Source organism: Phoca vitulina, unplaced genomic scaffold, assembly GCF_004348235.1.
Source record: "Phoca vitulina isolate PV1807 unplaced genomic scaffold, GSC_HSeal_1.0 scaffold24, whole genome shotgun sequence".
Taxonomy (NCBI): domain Eukaryota; kingdom Metazoa; phylum Chordata; class Mammalia; order Carnivora; family Phocidae; genus Phoca; species Phoca vitulina.
The window spans coordinates 6937895-6964537 of record NW_022589727.1 but is presented as its reverse complement, the minus strand read 5'-3'; the positions used below and the strand labels follow the sequence as shown (position 1 = coordinate 6964537).

Below are 26643 nucleotides of genomic sequence, written 5' to 3'. Positions count from 1 at the left end.
ACCCCAAAGATACAAATGTAGGGATCCAAAGGGGTACATGCACCCTGATGTTTATAGCAGCAATGTCCACAATAGCCAAACTGTGGAAAGAGCCAAGATGTCCATCAACAGATGAATGGATAAAGAAGATGTGGTGTGTGTGTGTGTGTGTGTATACACACACACACACACACACACACACACACACACACACACAATGGAATATTATGCAGCCATCAAAAGGAATGAGATCTTGCCATTTGCAATGACGTGGATGGAACTGGAGGGTATTATGCTGAGCGAAATAAGTCAATCAGAGAAAGGCATGTATCATATGACCTCACTGATATGAGGAATTCTTAATCTCAGGAAACAAACTGAGGATTGCTGGAGTGGTGGGGGGTGGGAGGGATGGGGTGGCTGGATGATAGACATTGGGGAGGGTATGTGCTATGGTGAGTGCTGTGAATTGTGTAAGACTGTTGAATCACAGACCTGTACCTCTGAAACAAATAATACATTATATGTTTAAGAAAAAAAAAAAAAGGAAAGATAGCATGAGGGGAAGAATGAAGGGGGGGAAATCGGAGGGGGAGACGAACCATGAGAGACTATGGACTCTGAAAAACAAACTGAGGGTTCTAGAGGGGAGGGGGTGGGAGGATGGGATAGCCTGGTGATGGGTATTAAAGAGGGCACGTTCTGCATGGAGCACTGGGTGTTATGCACAAAGAATGAATCATGGAACACTACATCAAAAACTAATGATGTAATGTATGGTGATTAACATAACATAAAAAAAAAGGAGTATAAATAAGTGCTGCTTCTCTCTTGCTTTCAAGATTTTTCATCTTTGGTTTTCAGAAGTTTGGTTATGACATGTCTTGACATGGATTTCTTTGGGTTTATCTTGTTTGGGGCTTGCTCAACTTCTTGACTCTTGCCGAATTTGGAAAATTTTCAGGCATTAGTTCTTAATATGTTTTTCCAGCTCTACCCTCTTTCTGCTCTCCTTCTAGGACTCCAGTGACACAAATGCTGTATCTTTTATTATAGTCCCACACATCCCTAGGCTCTGTTCATTTTCTTTTTTAGCCTATTTTCTCTCTTTTGTTCTGATTGGATAATGTGTATTGTTCTCTCTTCAACTTCACCAATTCTTTGCTATGTCCTCTCCATTCTGTTGTTGAGCCCATCCAATAAGTTTTTATCCTATTGTGTTTTTCAGCTCTAAAATTCCCATTTGATCGTTCTTTATATTTTCTATTTCTTTGCTGAGATTGTTTTCATTTAATTCAAGCATGTCTGTATTTGTTTTTTGAAGCATTTCATGATGGCTGCTTTAAAATCCTTGTCAGGTAATTCCAACCTCTTTGTCATTTCAGTATTGGTATCTGTTGATTGTCTTTTCTCATTCAAGTTGAGATTATCCTGGCTCTTGGTATGGCAAGTGATTTTTAATCGCATTCTAGGCATTTTGGGTGTTGATATAGCCTTATTTAAATCATCCCTTTTAGCACATCTTTTCTGACGTCACACCAGTGGGGGAAGAAGAGGCTTCCCCTCTTTAATTTTAGGTGGGGATGAAAGCTCAGCTCATCCCTAGACCTCTGCTGATATCACCCTGGCTGAGAAGGGCAGGAGCTTCCCAAATGGCCTCTACTGTTAATACTGGTAATGTTGTGAAAGTCTTGGCTTTCCACTCAGCTTCTTCTCACCCTACCCCACCAGGGAGGGACACCTCATTAAAGCTAGATGGGAGTTGAAATCCAGGCTCCCTATGAGGCCTCTACTAATAATCATGAGGCTGAACAAGGTGGAGGAGGGAGCTATTACTGTCAGCTAGGGATTGAAATCCTGGCTCCCCACTCAGTCTTCTCTGATAACACCCCAGCAGAGAAGGGGTTTGGGGGTAGAAGAACACCTAGAGGTCCAGGCTTCTTGCTTAGCCTGGAGGTAAGGGTGAGGCTGCAATGTTTTTTGTGCAACTTGGCTAGAGTAAGGCAGTTCTTGCCTAAAAGTTTTCCATTTTGCTAGGCATCCTCCCCCCCTTCTTTTTTTTTTTAGCTAGTGGAATAGGCTTTTCTTAGATATTTTGAGTATGTCTGTATCTATTGGCATTTCTGGGTTGTTGACTTCTCCAACACTCAGTCTAAGGTATTTGAAGCAAAAACAAAAGTAGGCAACACACCACTGTGTTGTTCTCCAGGTTCTGAGGCCCCTAGCCTCTACCATCTTCTCTCCATCTTTCATTATTCTTATGTTTGTTTTATATATGATGTCCAGGGTTTTAACTGTACTCAATGAGAGGAATAGGGAAAATTATGTTTATTTCATCTTACATGGAACCAGGAATCCCACAGTACTAATCATACTTTTTTCTTAATTTTTTTTTTTTTTTTTTTGCCAGGGCACCTGGGTGGCTTAGTCTGTTACACATCCATCTGACTCTTGATTTCAGCTCAGGTCTTGATCTCAGGGTTATGAATTTGAGTCCTGCATTGGGCTCCATGCTGGACATGGAGCCTACTTAAAAAAAAAAAATTTTTTTTCTTTTGCTACGGACATTGACTTAATTTTCTAAACACATCCTGTGTTTGGTTTTAACTGTTCTGTTCCTTAACTGTAACTGTTCTTTAACTATTCTGTTCATTACTTTTGAATTTTATGATAGATCTAATTCTCTATTGTTAAGCATATATAGATTAAAAAAGAAAAAAACCTAGGTCTCAGGGATTGTTCTTTTAAATGTGGTCTCTTGGATTAATTTATTTAGTAGTCAATAGTGTTAAAATTGTTAAGTCAAAACCTACTCATGATTTTAATGACACTGTAAAACTTTCTCCTTGAATGTTTTGAGCTATTTTTCTGTAACATTTCTTAAGTGGAGGGTCAAGCAAATAATCTGATTCTTTACTAGTTTTTAAAATATCATTCTGCTAAACAGTTCACATAAGCTCAATTATATTAGGAACCAGTGAAGTGAAGTTGTTCATAAAATGCTTTATTACCTTCAGTCTTTGCAGCATTTGCTGAGTTTAAGATAATAAACCTGCACATAGAAGTTACTTAATTTTTCTCTGAGCAATAATTTACATTCGTGAGCAGTAGACTCCGTCATTTTCAAAGAGGCAAGAAATGAGATATTCCTACTACTTTTTCCGGTTTAATCTTAAAATGTTAGGTGTGATTCCATTCTATAAGAAATCTCCTTTTTCACTCTAGTTATGAATACTGTTTTATGAACATCGTTTGATTTTTACTTAGAATTATTATATTAGGTCATATTTTCGTACTTCATGAAAAAGTCCATGCAACTCTGGCAAGAGTGTTGTCCCCCATAGCTAATGGTCTGGCAACGTTAGACTGAATTCAGAAATCATACTGCAAACACAAGCTTAGCAGTGTGCTTGGGCAAGGTAGATAGGCTGGACATTTGAAAGTAGAAGAGAAAAATGTTGCTTACATTTCCCATGGACTCTTCTCCCAGTATAAATTCTCAAACCCTATAGGTAATGTTTGCTAATTGTGGTTACTTCAGCAGCCAGTCACAATAGAAATGTTATAGTGCTCTGAAAATCCAGAATATTGCTTCCTTCTAATGAAGAAAACGAGTTATTTCACATCTCCTATTTTATTTCTTATATGCTTCTTTCCAAAACAAAAGCAATTGACCAAAAGAGAGAAAAAAGCCCACCATATTCTAAAGATGGATGAAAGGGGAGAAGCAAAGGAGTCAAGATAGTGTGTTATATATGCTTTGGTATAAAGGAGGAGGACAGGCTTTCTCCCACTGATACCAAGGAAGAGGGAGGGTAGTTAGAAAGGCATGCATACTCAGAGTGTGGTCCCCAGAACAGCCATCAGGATCATTCAGAAGAAAGATTGTTAGAAATGTAGAATCTTGGGCCCTACCTCAGATCTACTGAATCAGAATCTGCTTTCTAACAAGATTCACAGGTGATTCCTGTGTACATTACTGTCTAGGAAACACTGAGCTAGTGGTTCTGAGACTTTACTCCAAATCCTAGCTCACTGACAGAGTAACCTTAGGTAAATTGTTAACCATTCTGTGCAGCAAATTTATTTGTAAAATGAGACTAATAATAGTGCTTAATGGTTTTTTCCTTTTGATGAGAATTAAGTACAATGTCTTTAAAACACTTAGAAGTGCCCTGCCCCCAAGTAAAGCCATCCACAGATGCTCTAATTCAGGTACCTATTCCTGGTAATAAGCATTTAATTTTGTATCTGACTCTTATAAGAGAACTCTAATGAGGAATCTGAAGAAGCGAGAGATGACAAACACAAAAATTATAAGAGCTGGAAGATGAACTGTATGAGGAAAATATAATACCACTGGATTACTTAGTTTGAAAAAGAAGAACAAGGGATCTCTTAAACTCAGTATACATTTCCACTTGGAAATGAATGGTCTTACATAGTAGCATAAATAATTCAGGTAGACAAAGGAATGTGAAGAAAGGGAAGTATTACGTGTATTGATATTGATATTTCATGGAGGGTTTTAATTTAATGACAAGAATGAAACTCTCCTGCTTGAAGATAGGAAGTAGAATGAGATGAGTTCTTTCTAAGGAGCTTTTAGCCTGTTCTTCATGGCTAGCCAGCTTGGTATGTTTAGCTCTCCTTCACAAAGCATTATACACACAACTGCACATATTGGCCTTTCAGATTCTAGAAAACTTGGTGTGCAGACAGTTTTCAGTGGTCTATATTGTCAGGAATATCCCCTTTCTGAAACTGGAAATTTTTTTTTTTAATATTTATTTATTTGAGAGAGAGAGTGAGCGAGACAGAGAACACAAGCCAGGGGGAGATGCAGAGGGAGAAGCAAAATCCCCGCTGAGCAGCGAGCTCGACGTGGGGCTCGATCCCAGAGTCCTGGGATCGTGACCTGAGCCGAAGGCAGACGGTTAACTGACTGAGACATCCAGGTGCCCCAAAACTGGAAAATTTCAAGTGTTAATCATTGTTACCACAGTTCACCTTATAATGTTTGGAGGAGGGGTGAGATAAGAGCCTTCTTTTTCTACAATTTTAGACTTGTTCCTGTAACTCAAAAAAGTGTGAACCATTTAAAGCAGCCTTCCAAATGGAGGAAATACTTCTCCTTTGGGTCTAGCTGAAACATGGAACTTTTAAACAAAAGATAAATTTTTAAGCAAGTTAGAAGCAAGAGAAATGCATGGCTTTCAATAGAACTGTTTTTGCAGCCTTGTCTTTAACATCTACCATGAATGTTTGTGTATGTATGTTATTAGAGTGTTATGTGAAAAGGAAACTCTAAAAAATCAAAATTCTGGTTAATCTGGCATATTAATTGCCTGCTTTTTAGGATATCTACATATGAACTTTTAATTGTAAGTAAGTGTCCTTCCCTTTTTTTTTTTAAAGATTTTATTTATTTATTTGACAGAGAGAGAGACACAGCGAGAGAGGGAACACAAGCAGGGGGAGTGGGAGAGGGAGAAGCAGGCTTCCCGCGGAGCAGGGAGCCCGATGCCGGGCTCGATCCCAGGACCTGGAATCATGACCTGAGCCGAAGGCAGACGCTTAACGACTGAGCCACCCAGGCGCCCCAGTGTCCTTCCCTTTAAACCCCCAGTCTCATTGTGTGGTTGGTTTCCTGAAACCTCAGGGTCTGCTTATGTGAGCAAAGACAAACTCTCAAGTATCTCAGTTCTGAGTCTGTTTCAGCCCATTCTGTTTTGCAACTCTGCAGAAAGTAAGGTAGAAACTATGATGCTTGGAAAACTAAAAAGCTAGTTAATTACTCTAATTAAATATCTTTCTGTGCCTCCTGTTTTTGTTGCTGTTTCTAGAAGAAACTGGGTGAGGCATTTCTCTTCTTTTGTAAATGTCCAGAATACTGAGTTTTCCCCTATTTGAGTTGGAGATTTGTTCCTCTCCCCAACAGATTATTATCATCAGGAAATTGAAAAACACTGTGGCCTGCACTGAATTTGCCATAAATTTAATTAAAGGGAAAATTTCAGACTTGTATCAGTGTATTGTACTCCAGCACAGAACACAACTTAATAAAAGGGTGTAAACATTTATGTGAAGTTCTTGTCTAGCTCTGCTAATCAATTCCTCTTGGTATCACTTTTTCTTTTACCAATAATCCCATTTTTATTTTTTTTTTTTATTTTTATTTTTTTTAAGATTTTATTTATTTATTTGACAGAGAGAGACACAGCGAGAGAGAGCGCACAAGCAGGGGGAGTGGGAGAGGGAGAAGCAGGCTTCCCGCCGAGCAGGGAGCCCGATGCGGGGCTCAATCCCAGGACCCTGGGATCATGACCCGAGCTGAAGGCAGACGCCTAACGACTGAGCCACCCAGGCGCCCCAATAATCCCATTTTTAATTGCATATATTGTCATTGAGTACCAAACTTATATAATTTGGACCTCTGTTTATCTCAGACACTGTATACTTTTTTTTTGAAATGGGGGAAGAGGCAATGATTGTGAGATGAGAAATATGACATGGTCAGAAGCCATATTTGCTTTAAGATGGGAAAATCTTACGAGATTAGGACAACTTAAAATTTTTAATGAATCAGTTTTTTTTTAGCCATCCTCTTGGCTAGTTTAAAGAATATATGGCCTATCTATGGTTTGTTTCAATTCCCAACCCAAAACAGCATGAAATTCAATAGACACCTGTTTACTTTGTTCATTTCACTTAACATTTTGAAGTGCCTGCTGTATACTAGAGAGATACCAAAATTAATACACTGTGACTTCCAGGAGCACACAGGCCACTTCAGGTGGTAGTAATATCAAATAATTTTAGCTGTATGCTGTTTACTATACTACAGGAATTTTGTAGGTATAAGGATAGGCAAAACATTCTAAGTAGAATACACAGTATATGCTATCTTTATATGTCATGTAGTGTGTAGGTGTTCAGAGTGAAGGGAGTACCTGCCGTAGTGAAAATCTTTGAGTTCTTTATATTCCCTGGGAGTCGTGTGACTAATGGATTGCATTAGAGTTGGACCCTCATGGTCACCTGTTTTTGTCTCAAGGTGACCCTGAGTAAAACATCTCTTTTTGTCCAGAAGCTTCTCTCTTTGATGTGAAAAATAGCATAACTGCCGTCTACCAAAACAGTGGGGGAGATAGTGAATAACTAAGTAATGTCAGACTTGTGTTCTGGCAAGGGTCACCAGTAGCCTCCTCGGCTCTCTTTTTGTGTGTGTGTGTGCTTTTTTTTTTAAGCTTTTTATTTTTTTATTTATTTTTTTAATTAACATATAATGTACTATTTGTTTCAGGGGTATAGGTCTGTGATTCATCAGTCTTACACAATTCACAGCACTCACCATAGCTCATACCCTCCCCAGTGTCCATCACCCAGCCACACCAGCCCTCCCACCCCTCCCCACTCCAGCAGCCTTCAGTTTGTTTCCTGAGCTTAAGAGTCTCCTATGGTTTGTCTCCCTCTTTGGTATCGTCTTGTTTCATTTTCAGCTCTCTGTCTTTAACAGGTATGGCCCCTGCTGCTCTGGACACAGTTGACTACATCTTTTTTATTGATTCCTTTTCCTTGGCCTGCCCTTTATATGTTATTGTTATATTGGCCCCCTTCTCTTCTCTCATTTGGAAGATTTCTTTCTCTAGGTGGCTTTCCCTTGTTCCTCAGTCACTTGTTTCCTTGGGGAGTGCTAGCATAGCACAACATAACGTTCTTGCCATTATTTCCATCATTCGTTATTATAAATATGTGTTTGATTACCTGCCTTTCTCCTGGATGATAAGCTCCCTGCAGGAGACAGTGTTACTGTTGTTTATCACTATATGTCTAGCATCTGGCACAGTCTCAAATATTAATGTACTCACTAAATGTGTTTATTCAATAAATATTTATTGAGTACATATTATGTAGGCTAAGGAATCTGGCAATAAACAAAACATGAATATTCCTGCTCTATGGAGCTTACTTGTTGAATGAAAAAATGAATGAACAGATGAATGAATGAAACCACACATTCCCTGGACAATGTTACATACTCATGTGTTCAGCCACCACATAAAAAGTGATTAACTCTCAAAATTCTCTATTTCTACTGAGACCTCTTTTCTGAATTCCAGGCCCAGGGATCCAAGGGTCCTTCATTATCCATCTCGATGAATGCTCCCCAAGCATCTCCAAATCAGTGTGTCTAAAGCTTCTCCCCCTTCACCCAGACTTTTTCTTTATTGTGCATTCTCTGTCTTGGTAAAGGGAACTGTGCATCTAGTCATACGTCTTGTCAGCCAGTTCATAGCTGACAGTGTCTTAAATTTCCCTTTAAAACCCCAACCCCCCTAATTTCTGCCTCTGTTCAGTTCAGGTCCCTTGCATCTCTCACTTAGACTGTTGTAGCAAGTTTCTAACTGGTTGCTTTAATTCTGCTCTTAAGTTTTCCAGTCCAACCTTCATATGCCTACCAAAGATATCTTTATAAAATGCAAATTGGTTGTAAGGCATCAGTGAGTTATGTAGAAATAAAATTCAGGAACTTAGTGTAACATTCCAGATCTGGCCCTTGTTTGCCTCTGCAGCCTCTTCACACATTCTCCCTACTTATGACCAGGTAACCATCCATACTGTGCTACTTGCAGTTCCCTTAGTGTGTATATCAGTTTCATTTCTTCATGCCTTTGCTCCTGATGATCTTTTAGTTGAGGGTCCGCGCCCATCCTACCTATCCAGTGCATCAATATACTCCTTTACCAAGATTCATTTCTGGGCTCACATCTGCTCTGCTGGAGTCTTTCTTTGCTGCCCCCCTGCAATTGTTGTCAAACTAACCACATACCCCCACTTAAAAAAAAAAAATCTCTATTGTATCCTGTGTTTAAATGCCTCTCTTAGAACATGTTATCCTTATTTAAGTCTCTTTCTCTCACCCCTTGATATCATTTTTTCCACCTTTATTGAGATGTATTTGACATATAGCATTGCATAAGTTTAAGGTGTACAGCATGATGATTTCATATATGTATATATTGCAGAATGATTACCATAATAAGGTTAGTTTGCACATCCATTATCTCCCTTATTTGTGTGTGTGTGTGTGTGTGTGTGTGTGTTGAGAACACCTAAGATCTATTCTTTTAGCAACTTTCAAGGATACAATACAGTACCTATTACCTATTGTTAACTATAGTTTCCATGCTATACATTAGAGTCCCCAGAACTTATTCATCTTAAAACTGGAAGTTTGTATCCTTTGACCACTATCACTCATTTCCCCCAACTCCCAGCGATTAGCAACCACCAATCTACCTTCTGTTTTTATGAGTTCAGCTTTTTAGATTCCATATGTAAATAAGATCATACAGTATTTGTCTTTCTTAGTCTGACTTATTTAACTTAGCATAATGTCCTCAAGCTTCATCCATATTATTGCAAATAGGAAGACTTCTTTCTTTTTTAAAGCTGAATAATATTCCTGTGTGTGTTTGTGTGTTTCACATTTTTAACTCCATCTGTTGACATTTAGGCTGCTTCCACATCTTGGCTATTGTAAATAATGCTGCAGTGAACATAAGGATGTAGATATCTCTTTAAGATAGCGATTTCATTTCCTTCACCTATATACCCAGAAATAAGATTGCTAAATCATATATAGTACTTCTATTTTTAATTCTGGGGGGAACTTCCGTACTGTTTTTATAGTGGCTGTACCAATTTACATTCCCACCAACAGCGCACCAGGATTCCCTTTTCTCTACATCCTTGCCAGCACTTTTTATCTCTTGTGCCCTTGATCTCTTTTCAAAAGATCTATTGAACGTATGCTCTGTGCTGTGTGCTATGCTAAGTGCTTTTCATTTATTAGCTCATTTATATTCATAGTTGCCCTGTGAGGTGAGGTAGGTATTACCATCTCCAGATGAGGATGTCAGAGAAGTTACTTATCCAAAGTTACATTATTACTGAATGCCAGAATTAAGATTTCAAGAATGTTGGGTGACACCTAAGCCTGTGCTCTAGTCATTCTTACTGCCTTTGTTAAATGACTGGAAGAAAACTTGACAAGCTTTTTAAAAATGATCTTTTGCAACCCTGGATATGCCTATCTTTGGCTTAAAGGATAGGTTTCTGTTGGTATATCATCAGATCATACTAACAGTTTGTCACCTGACTTAATGACCATGGATACATGGAGTTGTAGAGAGCTCTCATCAGTCTGACCTGATGCTTACGATTTTGCTTATCCCCACGGAACTTATGGCAGAAGTAGAAAGACAAGAGAAGACTGAATAATAGTAGAATGAATAAAACAAAAAAATACAACCAAAACAAGTTTTTCTGCAACTATTTATTATGGCAATTTTCAAATATATAGAAAAGTTGACAGAATAGTGCAGTGAACCACCATATACGCTACCTCGATTTCATGGTTGTTGACATTGTGCCATATTTGCTTCATGCCCTCTCATATATTTGCTTTTATTTTTATTACAAATTTACATAAATATATATCTATATAAACTTATGTAGATATCAATAAATTTATTTACTTATATAAAAATTTATTTGCTTATTTTTTTCTGAGCCGAGTGTCATATGTCACCCTAAATACTTCACATTCATCTCCTAAGAATAAGAACATTTCTCTTTATAAACCACATTATGATACTTAACAAAATTAGCAATAATTCCATAATATCAACTGTTGAGTCAATATTCCAATTTCTCTAATTGTCCCAAGAATGTCTTTTATAGCTGTTTTTCCCCTGACCTAGGGTCCAGTCATGGTCCCATGGGTTGCATTTGGTTGGTCTTCAATCTCTAACCTCCAACCCCCATGACATGGACTTTTTGAAGAGTTCAAAGAGCTTGAAGAGTACTTTGCAAAATCTCCCATATTCTGGATTTGTCTGATTGGTTCTTTGTGCTATAATTTAATTTGTTCCTTTTTCCCATTTCTTTGAAATGGGAGTTAGGTTTACAGATTTGATTAAATTCAAATAAAACATTTAGCAAGAATATTTCATAGGCAATATTGCCTACTTTATACATTAGGAGGTACATAATTTTTATTTTTTTCACTATTAGTGATCTTAAATTAATTCACTTTGGGTAATGACTACCAGGTTTCACCATTTAAAGGCACATTTTCTTCTTTGCTCTAAGTAACTAATCTTGACACCTTATATCTTATTTATTAATCTTTCACCTACTGGTTTCAATCCCCATTAATGATCCTTGTCTGAATGAGTTATTGCATTGGGGGTTATAAAATGGTGATTTTTAAAATTTGACCTTTCCTTCCAAGTAATTAGCTAGGATTCTTCTGTAAAGAAGGGCTTTACTTTTTTTCCCCTTTCATGCTTTTCTATCTTTTTGAAGTATCACCATGAACTGGTAAATATGTATCTATTAAATTTGCTGTTAGAGTCACTCCTTCCAATGCTCATGTTGTCCCAAATTTGACTAATGAGAGTCTCCTTCAGGGTTGCTTCTATTCCATTTGACAAGTCCCCATGTATTTCTCTTTACATACTTTTTTCCAATATAGCATAGCAACATGTTTCAAGCTTACTTTGTACTTTCCATACCCCAAAATGGGAATTAGCCATTTTTTCCAAGGAGTCGTGGTTCCAGAAAAGGAGAATTGTGCTTTTTATTTGTTTTTGTTTTTTAGTTTAATGATGCTCCCTTTTTTTCTTGCCATATAGATGTTCCTTCATTGAGTTCTGTATTAAATCAGGATTACTAAGTACCAGATCTCAGTATCCCAAATATCCAAGGCAAGGGTGGGATGGGGTAAAAGAGTGGTCTTTGCTATGCCAGAGGAAATCTTCCAGCTTAAGGCGATCACTTCCTACTTTGGCAGCCTACTGGTAATACATCCTGTCTCTGGTCCTTCTCCCTCCACCTTTGATTTTCCTCTTTTTCTCTCTCCCTATGTCCCTATTCATTCTACTTTGACCTTTACTTGTATTTACCTATAGAATGCATTTTGGAATTAAGGCTTTAAGGTTTGCAAAATGATCATTTCCAGCAGCCATTTCGGCTAATTAATTTGATGTTTAGGTTTTGATATGATCTTGCTTAATCTTAATTTATAATTGTTTATTTTATGAAGATTTCTTTCTTTGATGAGGTTGTGATAACTGCTGTTTCTTTCAGTTCTTGAATGGTGGTTTTCCAGATTACCTGTATGTTATATTCTTTTTTTTTTTTAAGATTTTATTTATTTATTTGTCAGAGAGAGAGAGTGCACAAGCTGTGGGAGCTGCAGGCGGAGGGAGAGGCAGAGGGAGAACCAGACTCCCCAGTGAGCAAGGAGCCTGATGCGGGACTCAATCCCAGACCCTGGGATCATGACCTGAGCCGAAGGCAGATCCCTAACCAACTGAGCCACCCAGGTGTCCCTGTATGTTTGATTCTTGTCAGTCATGGTTTGGTGTACACCTTCCCTTAGATTGAATTTTCTACATCTTTTGCATTCTTTTCTGTCATTTGGCCAGGATTGAGTTAAATATGTCTTTTTTCTCACTGTACTCCCGCCCCCAAATCAGTGAAGAAAGGATTTCATCCACATTTTCTTTATATAAATCTTTCTCTCCAGAGGGGGGGTGAAGTCTCATTGTGTTAGGGAGGAGGGAAAATTACTGTATTGTTTGGACATACATTTTGGATTTTCCAGGAAAAGGGGGACATTTCAAAATCTGGTGAATCAAGACAAATATAAAAAACTGATGAAGGATAGGACTGCCTGTTTTTATATTCTACCGCATAGCATGTGTTTAAATGAATTTGCCTGTAATTTGTCTTCAAATGCTGACATTTAACTCTTAGGCTGTATAATTGTGCTGGCTTTTTCCAGAGTATAATTCTTATTCTGCATGAAGGTAACATGTTCATCTACTGTAAACATTACTGCCTATGGTAACAGCCAGACTAAAAAATTCTTTTTATGTACATGATAGCTGGCAGGAACTCTTGGGACCATCACACATCATTCTCGTCTTTTGAAGCTTACTGACAAAAAGCATGCAATGGAAAACCAGCCTAGTCTGACATAGATTGACTTTGAAATCATATTAGCTTATTTAGAACACTGTTCCTTCTATTGTTACTGTTTTTAAGATACTGAGTATTCAACAAGCTCTTCTAATTAATGTATTCTTTAAACTTAGTAACTTATCCTTTTATTAGAACCACTCCTCTTCTACAAGCCATCTCTGGCTCCTTTTTTTGTTAAAGGTTAATAATGAGAATAATGAAGCAATTGGTTATTTATGCAGTCATGATTGGCAAAAGTTATTAGAACAGGAACCTGCCCAGAGGCGATGATTAGGTTATGAAAATGTTAAGGAATACTGAAACCAGTCACCATTTTTGACATTTACAAAATACTGTTCCCACCCTTAATCGTGATGACCTATTGTAAAAGTATTTATACAGAATAATCTCATTGGACAGTGATTTTTATACCAACAGCATACATAATTAAGTGCAAGGGGGGAGATTTGGAAATGATCTGAGAGAAAAATGGGCCTGGGGAGGCAATTACCACAATGAGAAGAAACAGAACTCTCTCTTGGATGGAACTGTCTCTCACACACCTGATCTACACAGTTAGGTGACCTTTCCAATTAGCATCTTCATCTTGAGCATTTTGCAAGTTTGAGGAGCTGTTCTTCACATTAGACTATGAAAAATGTAGAGAGGTATATGGGCAGAAAATTTCCTGATGATGGTTTTATTTATGAAACATTGACTTAATTGACATTATAGAAAAACAAAACAAGACAAAAATCTAATTATAATCCCTTTATGTTTAATATGGTTAGAACTTTCTTTGTAAATTAGGCAGTAATTATTTTTACCACAACAGTATTATCACTTCTACTCTGCATTTTTTTGGTAGCAGTTTTACTGAGATATAACACACAATAAAATTTACCCTTTTGAAGTGTGCAGTTAAGTCTATGGCCATACCACCCTGAATGCGCCCAATCTGGTCTGAAGTCTGCAAGTTAGTGGTTTTGAGAGTATTCCCAAAGCTGTGCAAACACAACTATCTAATTCCAGAACATGTTCATTACCTAACCCCCAGAACCAGTACCCATTAGCAGTTGTTCCCTATTCCCCCTCCCCCACCCCTAGTGCTAGCAAACACTAATGTACTTTCTATCTATATGGATTTGCCTATTCTGGACATTTTTTTTCCTTCAGCTTTTCTCATGTAATATATACTTCAGAAAATTGGAGAAGAGGACAGAAAGTGAATGTGGATGAATAAAACTTACTAGTGATCCTGTATACTTAGAACTGGGTATTCTTTCCCCTAGTTCATTGGAATAGGTATTTAAAACAATAACAACAACAACAACAAAAAACCCAACATCTTTATATAAATAAAATCATACAATATGTGGCCTTTTGTGTCTGTCTTCGTTAGCATAATGTATTCAAAGTTCATCCATATTGTAGCATGTAGCAATACTTTGTTTCCTTTTATGGCTGAAGAGTATTCTGTTGTGTAGATATATTGCATTTAGTTTATCCATTTATCACTTGGTAACATTTGAGTTGTTTTCACTTTTTCACTATTACGAAGAATACTACGCTGAATATTCATGTACAGGTTTTTGTATGGACATACATTTTTTATTCTCTTGTGCTTATACCTAAATGTGCAATTGCTGAGTCATATGTAACTCAATGTCTAACTTTTGAGGGCGATGCTAAATTATTTTCCAAAGTAGCAGTGCCATGTTACATTCCCATTAGCTATATAGGAGGGTTGTAATTTTTCCACATCCTTGTCAAAGCTTTTTATTGTCAGTCTTTTTGATGATAGCCATTCTAGTAGATACAAAGTGGTATCTCATATTATGGTCTTGATTTGCATTTTCCTAATGTTTAATGATATTGGGCATATTTTCTTGTGCTGCTTGGGCATATGTATATTTTCTTTTGGGAAATGTCTATTCAAGTTCATTGCCCATTTTTAATTAGGTTAAATAGTTCCTTATTGTTGAATCGTACAAGGTCCTTAGATATTCTGAATACCAGTCCCTTATCATCTATATGATTTGCAAATATTTTCTCTCATTCCAGAGGTTGTTTTTCAATTTCTTAATAGGGTCCTTTGAAGCAAAAGTCGGTTTTTTTGTTTTATTTTTTAAATTTGGAAGTCCAATTTATGTGTTTATTCTTTGGCTTCTGTGCTTTCAGGTGACCATTGCCTAATCCCAGGTTACGAAGATTTACTTTTATGAGTTTCACAGTTTTAGCTCTTATATTTAGGTCACTGATCCATTTTCAGTTAGTTTTTGTATATGGTGTGAGATAGGAGTCTCTCATGAAGAATGAGAACTTCATTCTTTTGCATGTTTGTTTTTATTCATTCAAATGTAAAGATTTCAGAGAGAAATTTCTCTTCAAATGAGATGACCATTGCTATTCTCTTTGCGAATTACTGTTTACATGATTTTTTTGGGGGGGGTGGATATATGTACTGTGTTCATCTACGTGCACTCTCACCAAATATGGTTGCACTTTTTTCTCTCTTTTGTTTATTGGAATCTAAAAAGCAGCACTGATAGATACAGTTTGAATCAGTTTATTCGTTTTTTTCCCTTAATTTACAATCTCACCTCTTCAGCTACAGTATAGAGAATGCCAAGAACTTCTAAGTCTCTATCAGAAATATCTATCAGAACAGCAAGAGAAGCTCACCATGTCTCTCTCAGAACTTGGTGCTGCTAGAGTGCAGGAACAACAGGTAAGCATCTTTATTCTTACCTTTTCTTGACTTTAATGGATCAGCAAGATGTCCGAAGAATCATTTGCCTTTACTTTGAGTCACAGAATATAACATTGTCTTAAAGCATGTAAGTATAGCATGTGATTGAGGTAGTGTCATTTACTTCTTTTTTTTTTTTTTTCATCTCCTATTCCTGGGGCGCAGAGGTCAGGAATGATTACTTGAAGCAGGCTCTGGGTCAGTGGGAAAGCTCCTAGTTGTAAGAAAGCACAGCAGGAATGGTAAAGAAAACTCACTGCTCTGTTGCTTAATGAAGATCAGGTGGGCTGTTTGTTACTCATTGTCCTTGTGGAAAACATTAATGAGCCTTTCCTAACTCACGTTTACATTTTTAGAATAATAAAAGTGATTTGGTGACTTATAAAATCTTTAATCGAAGAAAATTGGAGTATTTTGCATGATTTTATGTTTGTATGTATATATTAATCACATAAGTATGTATGAGAGTCTTTGTATATAACATTTATATACATATCATTAAATGGTATATATTGTATAATTAAATGAAGGTTCAGAACCGTGCCAGTTGTGATGTGAAACAAGCTCTAAAAACTTACTTCTTGCCCTCTAGCAAGTGATACTTGGTATTTTTTCATATCCAAATGAGTTTAAATATTCAAATGGATGAGAACAATAAGTATTATATACTAAAACATTGTAGAAAAAAACTGTGCAGTAGGGTCCAAGCCATTCATATTAAATATTAAAGCCTGGCTAATGTGCTAATGTGTTATCTTCCCCTTTTGAATAATATCAGGTCCTGTGAATGATTTTTTTTTTTTTAAGATTTTATTTATTTATTTGACAGAGAGAGAGAGAGCGAGAGCAGGAACACAAGCAGGGGGAGTGGGAGAGGGAGAAGCAGGCTTCCTGCCGAGCAGGGAGCCCGATGTGGGACTCGATCCCAGGACCCTGGGATCATGACCTGAGCCGAAGGCAGACGCTTAACGACTGAGCCACCCAGGTGCCCCTGTGAATGATTTTTTGCAACCCTTCTAAAGAATATCATTGCTGTTCAGCCCAGAGACCACTATCTCAGATAGGTGAAGAGTTTGGACCAAGAAAACTTCAGTTTTGAACTTAAAGTTTAGACTCATGGAAAGGTTAAGATAATAAATAATAATTTTGCTGGAATGTTGTGTAGCTCAGACTTATATCCTTGTTTTGAAGTCACAACATTTATGAGAAATGGCCTCGCCTGGCTGGCTCAGTCAGTAGAGCATGCGACTTTTGATCTTGGGGTGGTGAGTTCAGGCAAGCCCCATGTTGGGCATAGAAATTACTAAGAAAAATAAACTAAATAAAAATGGCCGAAGTATGAATGGTTTATTTGTATTCTAACTTGAAATAGTTTCTTTTGTTGTTTTCTGAAAAACGTAGGCTATAAAATGACAGAGGATGGTGGCAGCTAATCTTGATGGTTTGGCTGGATTTCCCCTGCCACTTTGAAAGCAGGGCAGGCAGTTTGGAAGGTGGTCCTTGTCTCTTGTGGGTGGGTTAGAGAAAATTGTACCATAAAGATCAGGTTTCTGACCTTTGCTTTTGTATTTCCACTCCTTCTGTCTATATGACAAAGGTGTGTTGGGGGCACAAAAATGAAGGGCAACCCATTTGGCAAGGGTATTGGAGGGGAGGCAGAGGGTTTTTTGATTGCCAGTGTAGAGCCTTTGGACCTTAAATATATAGACTGAGAGTCAATAAATAGTCACTAGAGGGCTCTGGAGGCATCTAGGGGGCTCTAAAGACTTCTAGATAAGGAGGCCTCTCTCTTTTCTTTTTTTATCTACTTCTGAAATTGGGGAAAAAAAACTTTCTCGGGTATTAATGTTTTGTTTAAGTTAGTGATTCTTGGCAGTTTCACTAGAGACCCCTCATAATTAACACTGACTCTCTAACCTTAACTTTGAGGAACAAAACTAAAAAAATCACTAGTAGTAGAATGAAGATGTTGGCCAAGTACATGGAGAGAGCACCCTCAAAAGCAAAAAAAGAGATACTTTTGAATTTTCATTTTGGCTTAGTCATGAGAAAATTTTAAAACCATGTTTTCAGGAAGTGCCTGGTAGTCAAGTCATTATGTCTTATGTGCAATGAAAATGAAATTGAAGCTACTTATAGGCTCTGCCATTTGAGTTTAGAGAGGCAAAATAAGTTTCTTTTTGAACGCCAACTGGAGATTATCATCTTGCTTCCTATGATATCTGTTTTGTTCTTTGTGACAGGCTTCTTTTACCTGAACATTCCCTCTCATGGGAATTGGGTAAGTTTGGTCAACAAGTTTGTTTTATGTCAGGAAGGGCATCACTGTAATAACTCTGATCCTGAATGAGGATGTCAGGTAAACAGTAAATTTTATTTGTTCTCAAAATAAGGTGTTTTTTTTAAACTAATAATATCCAGATTTTATGATGGAGATGGCAGCAGTTCATTTTTCATGAGGCATTTATTTGACTTTATGAGACTTTTTCTGTTTCTTCTTTGCATTGGTGGCATCTGGCTCAAACTGCATATTATATATTTTGCTTATAGTTTAATTAAATCCACAGTTCACCAGAAGAATGCCCTATCATATGATTTTCTTCTTTGACTTCTGCCATTTCCTTGAAACTACTCCATTTACTCCATTTACTCCATTTTTTCCTTGTTTCTCCCTCATCCTCTTTCTTGCTATGCTATCAAAGGTGAATTTTCTCATTTATTCAGCCTGGATTCATTGTGGATTCTAGAAATGTTTTTCACATGTTCTATTTAGATTAAAATATTTCATTGATGTGTGTCTGCCACTTCATTTCCTGATCTTAAGAAATAGTTCTTACCCATAGTATAACTGTGGTCTTGGATGTGGGAGGATCTAGTAACCACAATTTTGGCCAATGTACATTTTAGAGTATAGCTTTTCTTATCACAGTTGAGTGTTATTTCTTTTTTGTGAATCTGAACTTTAATGTCACCTCAAACTATGATGCTTATAACTTCTACTTTAGTCTTATTTGATAGGCTCTACCATTTTAGAAATGTTACAGTATTTCTGAAGTATTCTTTATATTAAGAGAAAGCCTAGGTAGCATTTTGAGTAGCTTCTCCCACTGTCACTTAAAAATGTTGGTATGTAGGCCTACCTTATTGTTTTCCTTACCTCTTCATTTTTTTGTCAAGATGATATAAAAAATAAAGGAGATTTGGAATCTTTTTGAGATTTCCCCTTTTCTATAAATTGGACAAAATCATTATTACTTTTCAGCCATGGGCAGTAGATATTAATGAATCTCTGCTGTTCTGATCTGGGAAAAGGCCTTTTATAGAAACTTTTCCATCTTGTTCATAATTACTTGTTCCATGTTTCTTAATTTGGGTCTGGGTCATGGATTGAACAGAATTTGAAATATACTAAAGATAAATCATTGCTGAGTATATGTTTAATATTTCTTGGTGGTTTCTACTACCATTGTCTCCATAGTTTTGTCAAAAGAGTTTTTGTTGGGGCACCTGGGTGGCTCAATCGTTAAGCATCTGCCTTCGGCTCAGGTCATGATCCCAGGGTCCTGGGATCGAGCCCCACATCAGGCTCTCTGCTCCGCGGGAAGCCTGCTTCTCCCTCTCCCACTCCCCCTGCTTGTGTTCTCTCTCTCGTTGTGTCTCTCTCTGTCAAATAAATAAATAAAATCTTTAAAAAAAAAAAAAAAGAGTTTTTGTTGTGCTTAGGGCCATAGTGCCTTGGGACTACTTCCTGTTCTGAGATTACTTTCATGTATTTTTTTGGTTAAATTTTTGTTGTTGTTGTTTAACTGCCATATGTAGTCATGTGGTAATTGAGTTCCTTATCATTTTAATTCCATCTAATTTTATGCATTTTAATATGTATTTAATGTGTAATATTTATTTTAATTTCATCTAGTACTAAGCTACCCTTGAGTTTAAGAAGCCCAGATTTTATTGGCAGTCCAGAAGGTTCACCATACTTCTGACAAACCAAATCAAAGAAAAAGTCATGCTCTTTGGATATCTGTAATAGAATGTCTGGCTCAAATGTACTAAGCTCCTCACAGAATAAAAGATCTATAGATATAACAAGAATACGATTAACAGCTGACTTCTCGTCAGAAACAATGGAGGAACTAGACAGTAGGATGGCATACATAGTCAAAGAGCTATAGGGGGAAAAAACAACAACCTAGCAATCAAGGAAAGCTATCCTTCAAAAGTGAAGATCACATAAAGACATTCCTAAATAAAAAAAGACTGAGAGAGTTGGTTGCTAGCTTACCTGCCTAACAATACAAATAGAAGTTTGTTCATATGAAAAGAAATGACTTAAGACAGTAATTCAAATTCACTGAGAAATAGAGCACTGGTAAAAGTAATTATGCATCCCTCTTTTCTTAAATAACTTAAAAGATACCTGAATAAAACAATAATTATAAAACTATATTGTTGAGCTTATAAGATATAAAGATGGCATGTGTATTTGCACAAAGGGAGGAGAATGGAAGAGAGCTATATTGGAGAAAGTTTTCTGTTACTGGGATAAAACTCTTTATTCATAAACAATGTGATCTTGTATGTAGGAAATCTTTTTTTTTTTTTTAAGATTGTATTTATTTATTAGAGAGGGTGAGAGAGAGCATGAGAGGGGAGGGGGTCAGAGGGAGAAGCAGACTACCTGCTGAGCAGGGAGCCTGATGTGGGACTCGATCCCAGGACTCCAGGATCATGACCTGAGCTGAAGGCAGTCACTTAACCACTGAGCCACCCAGGCGCCCTGTATGTAGAAAATCTTAAGGAATCAAAAAAAACCTGATAGAGCTAATAAATGAGTTCAGCAAGGTTGCAGGATACAAGATCAATAGGCAAAAATCAATTTTATTTCTGTTTACTACCAGTGAACAACTTAAAAATGGATATATTTAATAAAAGCAGTGTAAGACTTACACACTAAAAACAAGCAAAATATTGCTGAGGGAAATTAAAGATCTAAATAAATGGAAATTATTCCGTGTTTATGGATTGCAAGACTCAAAGTTAAAGTGGCAGTTCTTTCCAAGTTAATCTGTAGATTCATTGCAATTTCTATCAGATTTCCAGCATATTTTGATAATTTGGTTTTTGCAGAAATTGATAAGATGAAAAAATGTATATGGAAATCCAAAGGAATAAGAATAGCTGAAAACAATTTTGAGAAATAAGAGCAAATTTGAAAATTATTCTTTCCAATTGCAAAATTTACTCTAAAGCTGCAGTATAATAAAATTTTAACCTGACTCACATGACTTTTTCCTCTTGGCAAAATCATACAACCACAAGGAATGTATTCTGTCAACAACATGAATGAGTTTGGAAGCAGGTTCTTCCTCAGATATTCCAGATTAGAGCCCAGCCCAGCTGACATCTTTTAGTCTTATGAGAAACCAAGCAGAGAACCTAACCAAGCCTGCCTGGACTTCTGACCTACAGAATTATGAGCTAATGAATTTGTGTTATTTTAAACCACTGCATTTGTGGCAATTAGTTATGCAGAAATAGAAAATAAGACATACAGTATTCATGACAGTGTAGCACTGCCAGTATAGTGCATGCCATATATATGATGGACCTATAGATCAATGAACAGAACTATGAATTCAGAAATACACTCTAGCAATTATGGTAAATTGATTTTCAACAAAAATGCTAATTCAATTCATTGGGAAAAAATCTTTTAAACAGGCATTGATAGGACAATTGGACACTTAGAGAAAAGATAAATTTAGACCCTTCATACCAGCCACAATTTTTTTTTTTTTTTTTTTACCACCCACAAAGTTTAACTTCAACATTAAGGACACCTTTTTTTGAAACCTAACTTCAGATACTGATTTTTTTCAGCACCAGTTTTTGTTTTCTTTAAGTGCAGTGCTCTTTATGCATGTTACAGTAACCATGTGAACTTGAACACTGATCACATATATCATTTAGTCTTATGTAATTAATAGTAACCAGAAGTATTGCCTTTAAATAAGGATAAAAGTATTATTTTATGGTACATAAGAGTACCATAGAAGGTACCAGAGAAGGTAATGCTTTATCAAAATGCAGAAGAATTTGCTGAAATATAAGTAAGGAGAACTCCAATAAAGAACATGAGAAGTCTGAATACTTGGTCATATTTACTAACTCTGACTCACTGCATGTTACTGGTCTTTTAAAGAGTAAGTTATATTACTATAGGAAATTACAACTCAAAGCATAGGGTAAAGGCAAACGTGTATAGACAGAAAAAAGATCAGTGATTGCCTGGGGTCAGTGGGAGGGAAGAAATAAATAGGTAGAGCATTTCTCAAAGCCCATGGAACCCTATAACACAAAGACACAAAGAGTAAACCCTAATGTGAATTTTATGAACTTCAGGTAATAATAAGGCATCAATATTGATTTAATCAGTTGTAACAAATAAACTACAGTAATAGAAGATGTTAAAAATCAGGGAAACATGGGGTGAAGAGAGGAAGTATATCTTGTCTATTAAAAATTTTTTAATCTATTTTTAAATTTAAAACTGCTCTTAAAAAAGTCTATTAATGTAAAAAAAATACAATGAAAAGAAAGTACAGGGTATAAGTTACTGTAAAGTTGTTACCAAAATTTGTTTTATATTCTTAATGAACTATGTTTTCCTGGCTGTTGGCCGGAATGTCATAAATTACTTAACTGGAGAGCAAGCATAGCCATCTAGTATCTGTATTTTAAGCTAAATTTAATTTTTCATATTTAATACATGTCATTTAATTCATGCAACAAGACTGTGAGCTATCCTTTCTTTGAAGGTAGTATATTAGTTATGTCTTCTTTGTAACAAATATCCACTAAATTTAGTGGCTTAAAATACATACTTATTTTCCCACACTTTCTGTGGGTCAGAAATTCAGTCAAGTCTTAGCTGGTTCCTGTGCTTCAGCGTCTCTTGGGGGCTGCAATGAAGGTGTTAACAGAGGCTGTATTCTTATGTAAAGGCTTGACCAAGGATGGGTAGAATCTGCTTCCATGTTCATCACATTGTGGTTGGCAGAAATCAGTTTCTTACGGGTTTTTGGATTGTGGGCCTCCTAGCTGGCTAATGGCTGGAGGCCACCCTCAGTTCCTTGCTGTGTAGGCCTCTCCAGGGTGGCTCCTTGTTTTATCAAAATGTACAAGCCAAGAAGGTAATAGAGTCTACTTGCAAGACAGAAGTTGTTGTTTTATGTAACCTAATTGAAGGAGTGAACTTTCATCACTTTTGCTGTATTAGAGGCAAGTCATAGGTCCTGGTACACACAAAGGGAGATGATCACACACAAGGGCAGGATTACCAGGGGATAGGGATCACTGGGTTCATCTGAGAAGCTGCTTGCCATAGGTGAGAAGTTAAGCAAATTGTATACCACAGTGGTATTTGAGTATCTGGAAATTTATGAAATTCTTGGGGCATATTTCTCTAGGTAAGATTCTAGTTTGTTTTGTGAAAATTTATATCTTTATTTTCATTTGTCTAAATTCTTGATTTTTCTGGTATTTAAATATATGAATTTTGTGTTAGAGAAGTCATGGTGGCTGTCCAGTCTGCAGAATGGATTATTCTTACTAGTTCTTAAATATTTTACTTTTCAGTATGTTTTTCCCATTATTTATTATGGCCTTTTTATTATTTATTCAGACAACTATACAAATTAACAGACCATTTCCTACCAATTTGAGAGATCAGTCTGTACACTCCATTGAAAGTCATGCATACCTAATTCAGATCTTCAAATCAGGCTAAATTGAATAATAAATAATTATTTGGTGACATACTGTAAGTCTCATAATCACTGAAAACCAAATCAACATGAAAGACAAGTATTTTCTATTGTCTTAATATTAATTTTTCAAATCAAATTACTTGATAATTGGTACTGAGTGCACAGTCTTTCACATACTTGGGTATTCCACAAATATTTTTCAAACCAGAAGGTCTATTTTTCAGTGCAACCTAGACACTAATAGTTGGCTATTGACTTAAAGAAATAGGCTTTCTACTCGTAGGTTACAGATTCAAAATTAAATCTGGAAAATCTTTAAACTGATAGTATTAATAACATTGAACTTTGTATGTTCTCTATATTAGATATGATTGGGATACATGGTCAAAATATGTTGAACAACTTAGGTTTATGGTCACTCTCTTTGGAGTCAATGTTGTTTGCCTTTGTATCTGATTATTTTGACTTTTTTTCTCAGCCCTACATCTCAGAAGGCTATTTTGTTTGTTTATTTCAAGTGCCTCAAAGACTGTACCAGCTGTCATAGGTCATCATGTAATAGAAAAGAGAATCTAATACTAAACAGATTGTCTCACTATTACAGGATTCCACTTACATGAGGTTTCTAAAGTAGTCAAACTCTTGTAAACAGAAAGTAGAATGGTGGATGTGCTGGGGGGGCGGGGGAAGGGTAGTTAGTTTTCAATGGAGATAGAGTTTTACTTTTGCAAGATGAAAACATTCTAGAGTTCTATTATACAACAATGTATATGACTAAAACTAGTGTATTGTATCTTTAGAAGTGGTTAAGATGGTTAAATTTTGTTTGTGGTTTTGACCACAATTAAATAGATTGAGGGGCACCTGGGTGGCTCAGTCAGTTAAGCGACTGCCTTCGGCTCAGGTCATGCAGGGTCCTGGGTTCTAGCCCCACATCAGGCTTCCTGCTCAGTGGGCAGGGAGTCTGCTTCTCCACGTCCCCCTGCTCATGCTCTCTCACTCACTCACTCCTCTCTCTCTTTCTATTAAATAAATAAAATCTTAAAAATAAAATAAAGTAATAAATAAATAAATAGATTGTGTCAGTCCAGGAATGAATGAATTTTTACTCATGGAACAGAAAGTCTTGATCTGAAACCAGTTCTATTGACTGCAGTATATAAGCAGCCGCAGTAGTCATCCTTGATTTTACAGAGTTAGCAACAGCATGCTCAGATAAGAAGTCTAAGTGCAGAAGAGAGAATTGGGCCACTTTTTATTATTACATTGATATCAGCCTACTGTCCATCTGCACTCTTTCAAAGCTAGGCTTTTTATCAAAGGACCGAGGTACCAGCTGGAAGAAATCCTAAACACCCTTTTCCCCCATTTTGGATGGGAATACTGACATTCTTATATCAAGTATCACTGACGAAGATATTTGACAGCACCTTCCAGGTAAACAGATAATATCTCAGAAAATATAATAACTGACTGTCTTATTTATGGAGTCAAACCTTCTCATAACTTCTCTTCCTTCAAGTGCCTGTTAACTAAGTTAAACTTCAGACACTCTCGTTGCCTGATTTTTATAGTCTTTATTATTCAGTGAACATTAAATTATTTCTTCCCTTGTTAACTTTTTATTTGAACCCTTGCTAGCCTGTTTGCTGCTTCTTTCAAATTAATGTGATTTTGAGCCATAGTATAGTATTTGATTGGTTAATCCTGTCATTATAGTAATAACACTCATTATCTGATTGGAATTTTAAAGTACATGTCAATGTGTAAAGATTAATTTTCTCATATGGGAGAAAGATAAGTGGAATGGATAGGATAAATGGAATTATTTACTTGGCAAATGTATATTGAGCCCTACTGTGTGCTCACTGTTTTGAGTGTTCTGGATACAGATCCTGCCTTCATGGACCATATAATCTCAAAAGACAATTTAACAAGGAAAAAGAAATTAAATTGCAGAAAATAACAAGGCTATGTAATAGAGAGTGACTAGGTAGAGCATACATGGATGAGCCCTTTGAGAATATTGCAATATAGAAAGAAAAATAGAGGTACAAGATAGCTGTTAAAGGAAGAAGAAAACTCAGTAAGAGGAAAGGCACATAAATAGGTCATGAGACCGGTTTATGAGACCAGTTTGGTGTCTCCAAATAAGTAACTGCAGGAGATTAGAAAATGTGTCAGCTGCCCATCACAAAAGCTGGAGCAATAGAGAAGGGTTTGTGCAGAAGCCAGAGGTGACTGAGAAGAGCTGCTAAGATTCACCCAGTTCGTTAGCCTCCTTTATGAAGCCATACCTATGTGGCTTTCAGCTCATTTTGACAATTGCTGTAGCTATTACCTTGCTTTTTATTAGTGTCATTTTTCTCTGGTCCATTGCTAAAACTTTTCTGTCACTCCTCAGTATTTACTCTTGTTTCTGTCTTTTTCCCCTTTTGTTCTTTGGCTTCTCCTTATTTCCCTCCAAGTCTGTAGATGATTTTCAGGTTCTGATCTGTCTCTCTCTGGCTTTTCTTTCCACCCTACCATCAGTCCTCCTACTCATTCAGAGAAGCTTACGTTGTTTGTAATCACTTGCAGATGGAAGACTTCTTAAATAAAGGTCTTCACCTGTGACTATATGCCATAATTACTTCATTATCTGTCTCATTACTTCCACTGCCACTACTCAGTGCCATGCAATCTTGGGGCGGCAGTCCCTGCCATCTTTTATTTTCTTGATTTCTCTTTGGTTAAGAGTCATTTGCCATGTTCACTTTTGTAATCATAGAATTTAAGGATTACTTTGGTGCAATTCAGAGCTATAAGTAAACAGCCAGTGTACATGCTGCTATTACCTGCTACACAGAGGTGACCTCATAATCTTTATCATAGTCTTAATAGCCCTCATTAGTGAATCTGAGTTAGAACAAAACCTATTTTCATTCCTAGTTTAAGGAAGGTTACAGAAGGGAGGAGGGTGGGGGGATGGGGTAACTGGGTGATGGGTATTAAGAGGGACATGTGTTGTGATGAGCACTGGGTGTTATACACAGCTAATGAATTGCTGAACACTACGTCAAAAACTAATGATGTATTATATATTGGCTAACTGAACATAAT

General features: G+C 36.7%; 1 protein-coding gene across 5 annotated transcripts in view; it reads left to right on the top strand.

Moving 5' to 3' along the window:
* KIAA1328 (KIAA1328 ortholog) overlaps window positions 1–26643 on the top strand; it is a 357595-nt gene that overhangs the window by 119070 nt on the left and 211882 nt on the right. For all 5 annotated transcript variants that reach the window (XM_032421314.1, XM_032421311.1, XM_032421316.1 and 2 more), the window contains one exon: window positions 15621–15748. In XM_032421314.1, the coding sequence (XP_032277205.1) occupies window positions 15621–15748 (128 nt within the window). The remainder of the gene's footprint in view (window positions 1–15620; window positions 15749–26643) is intronic.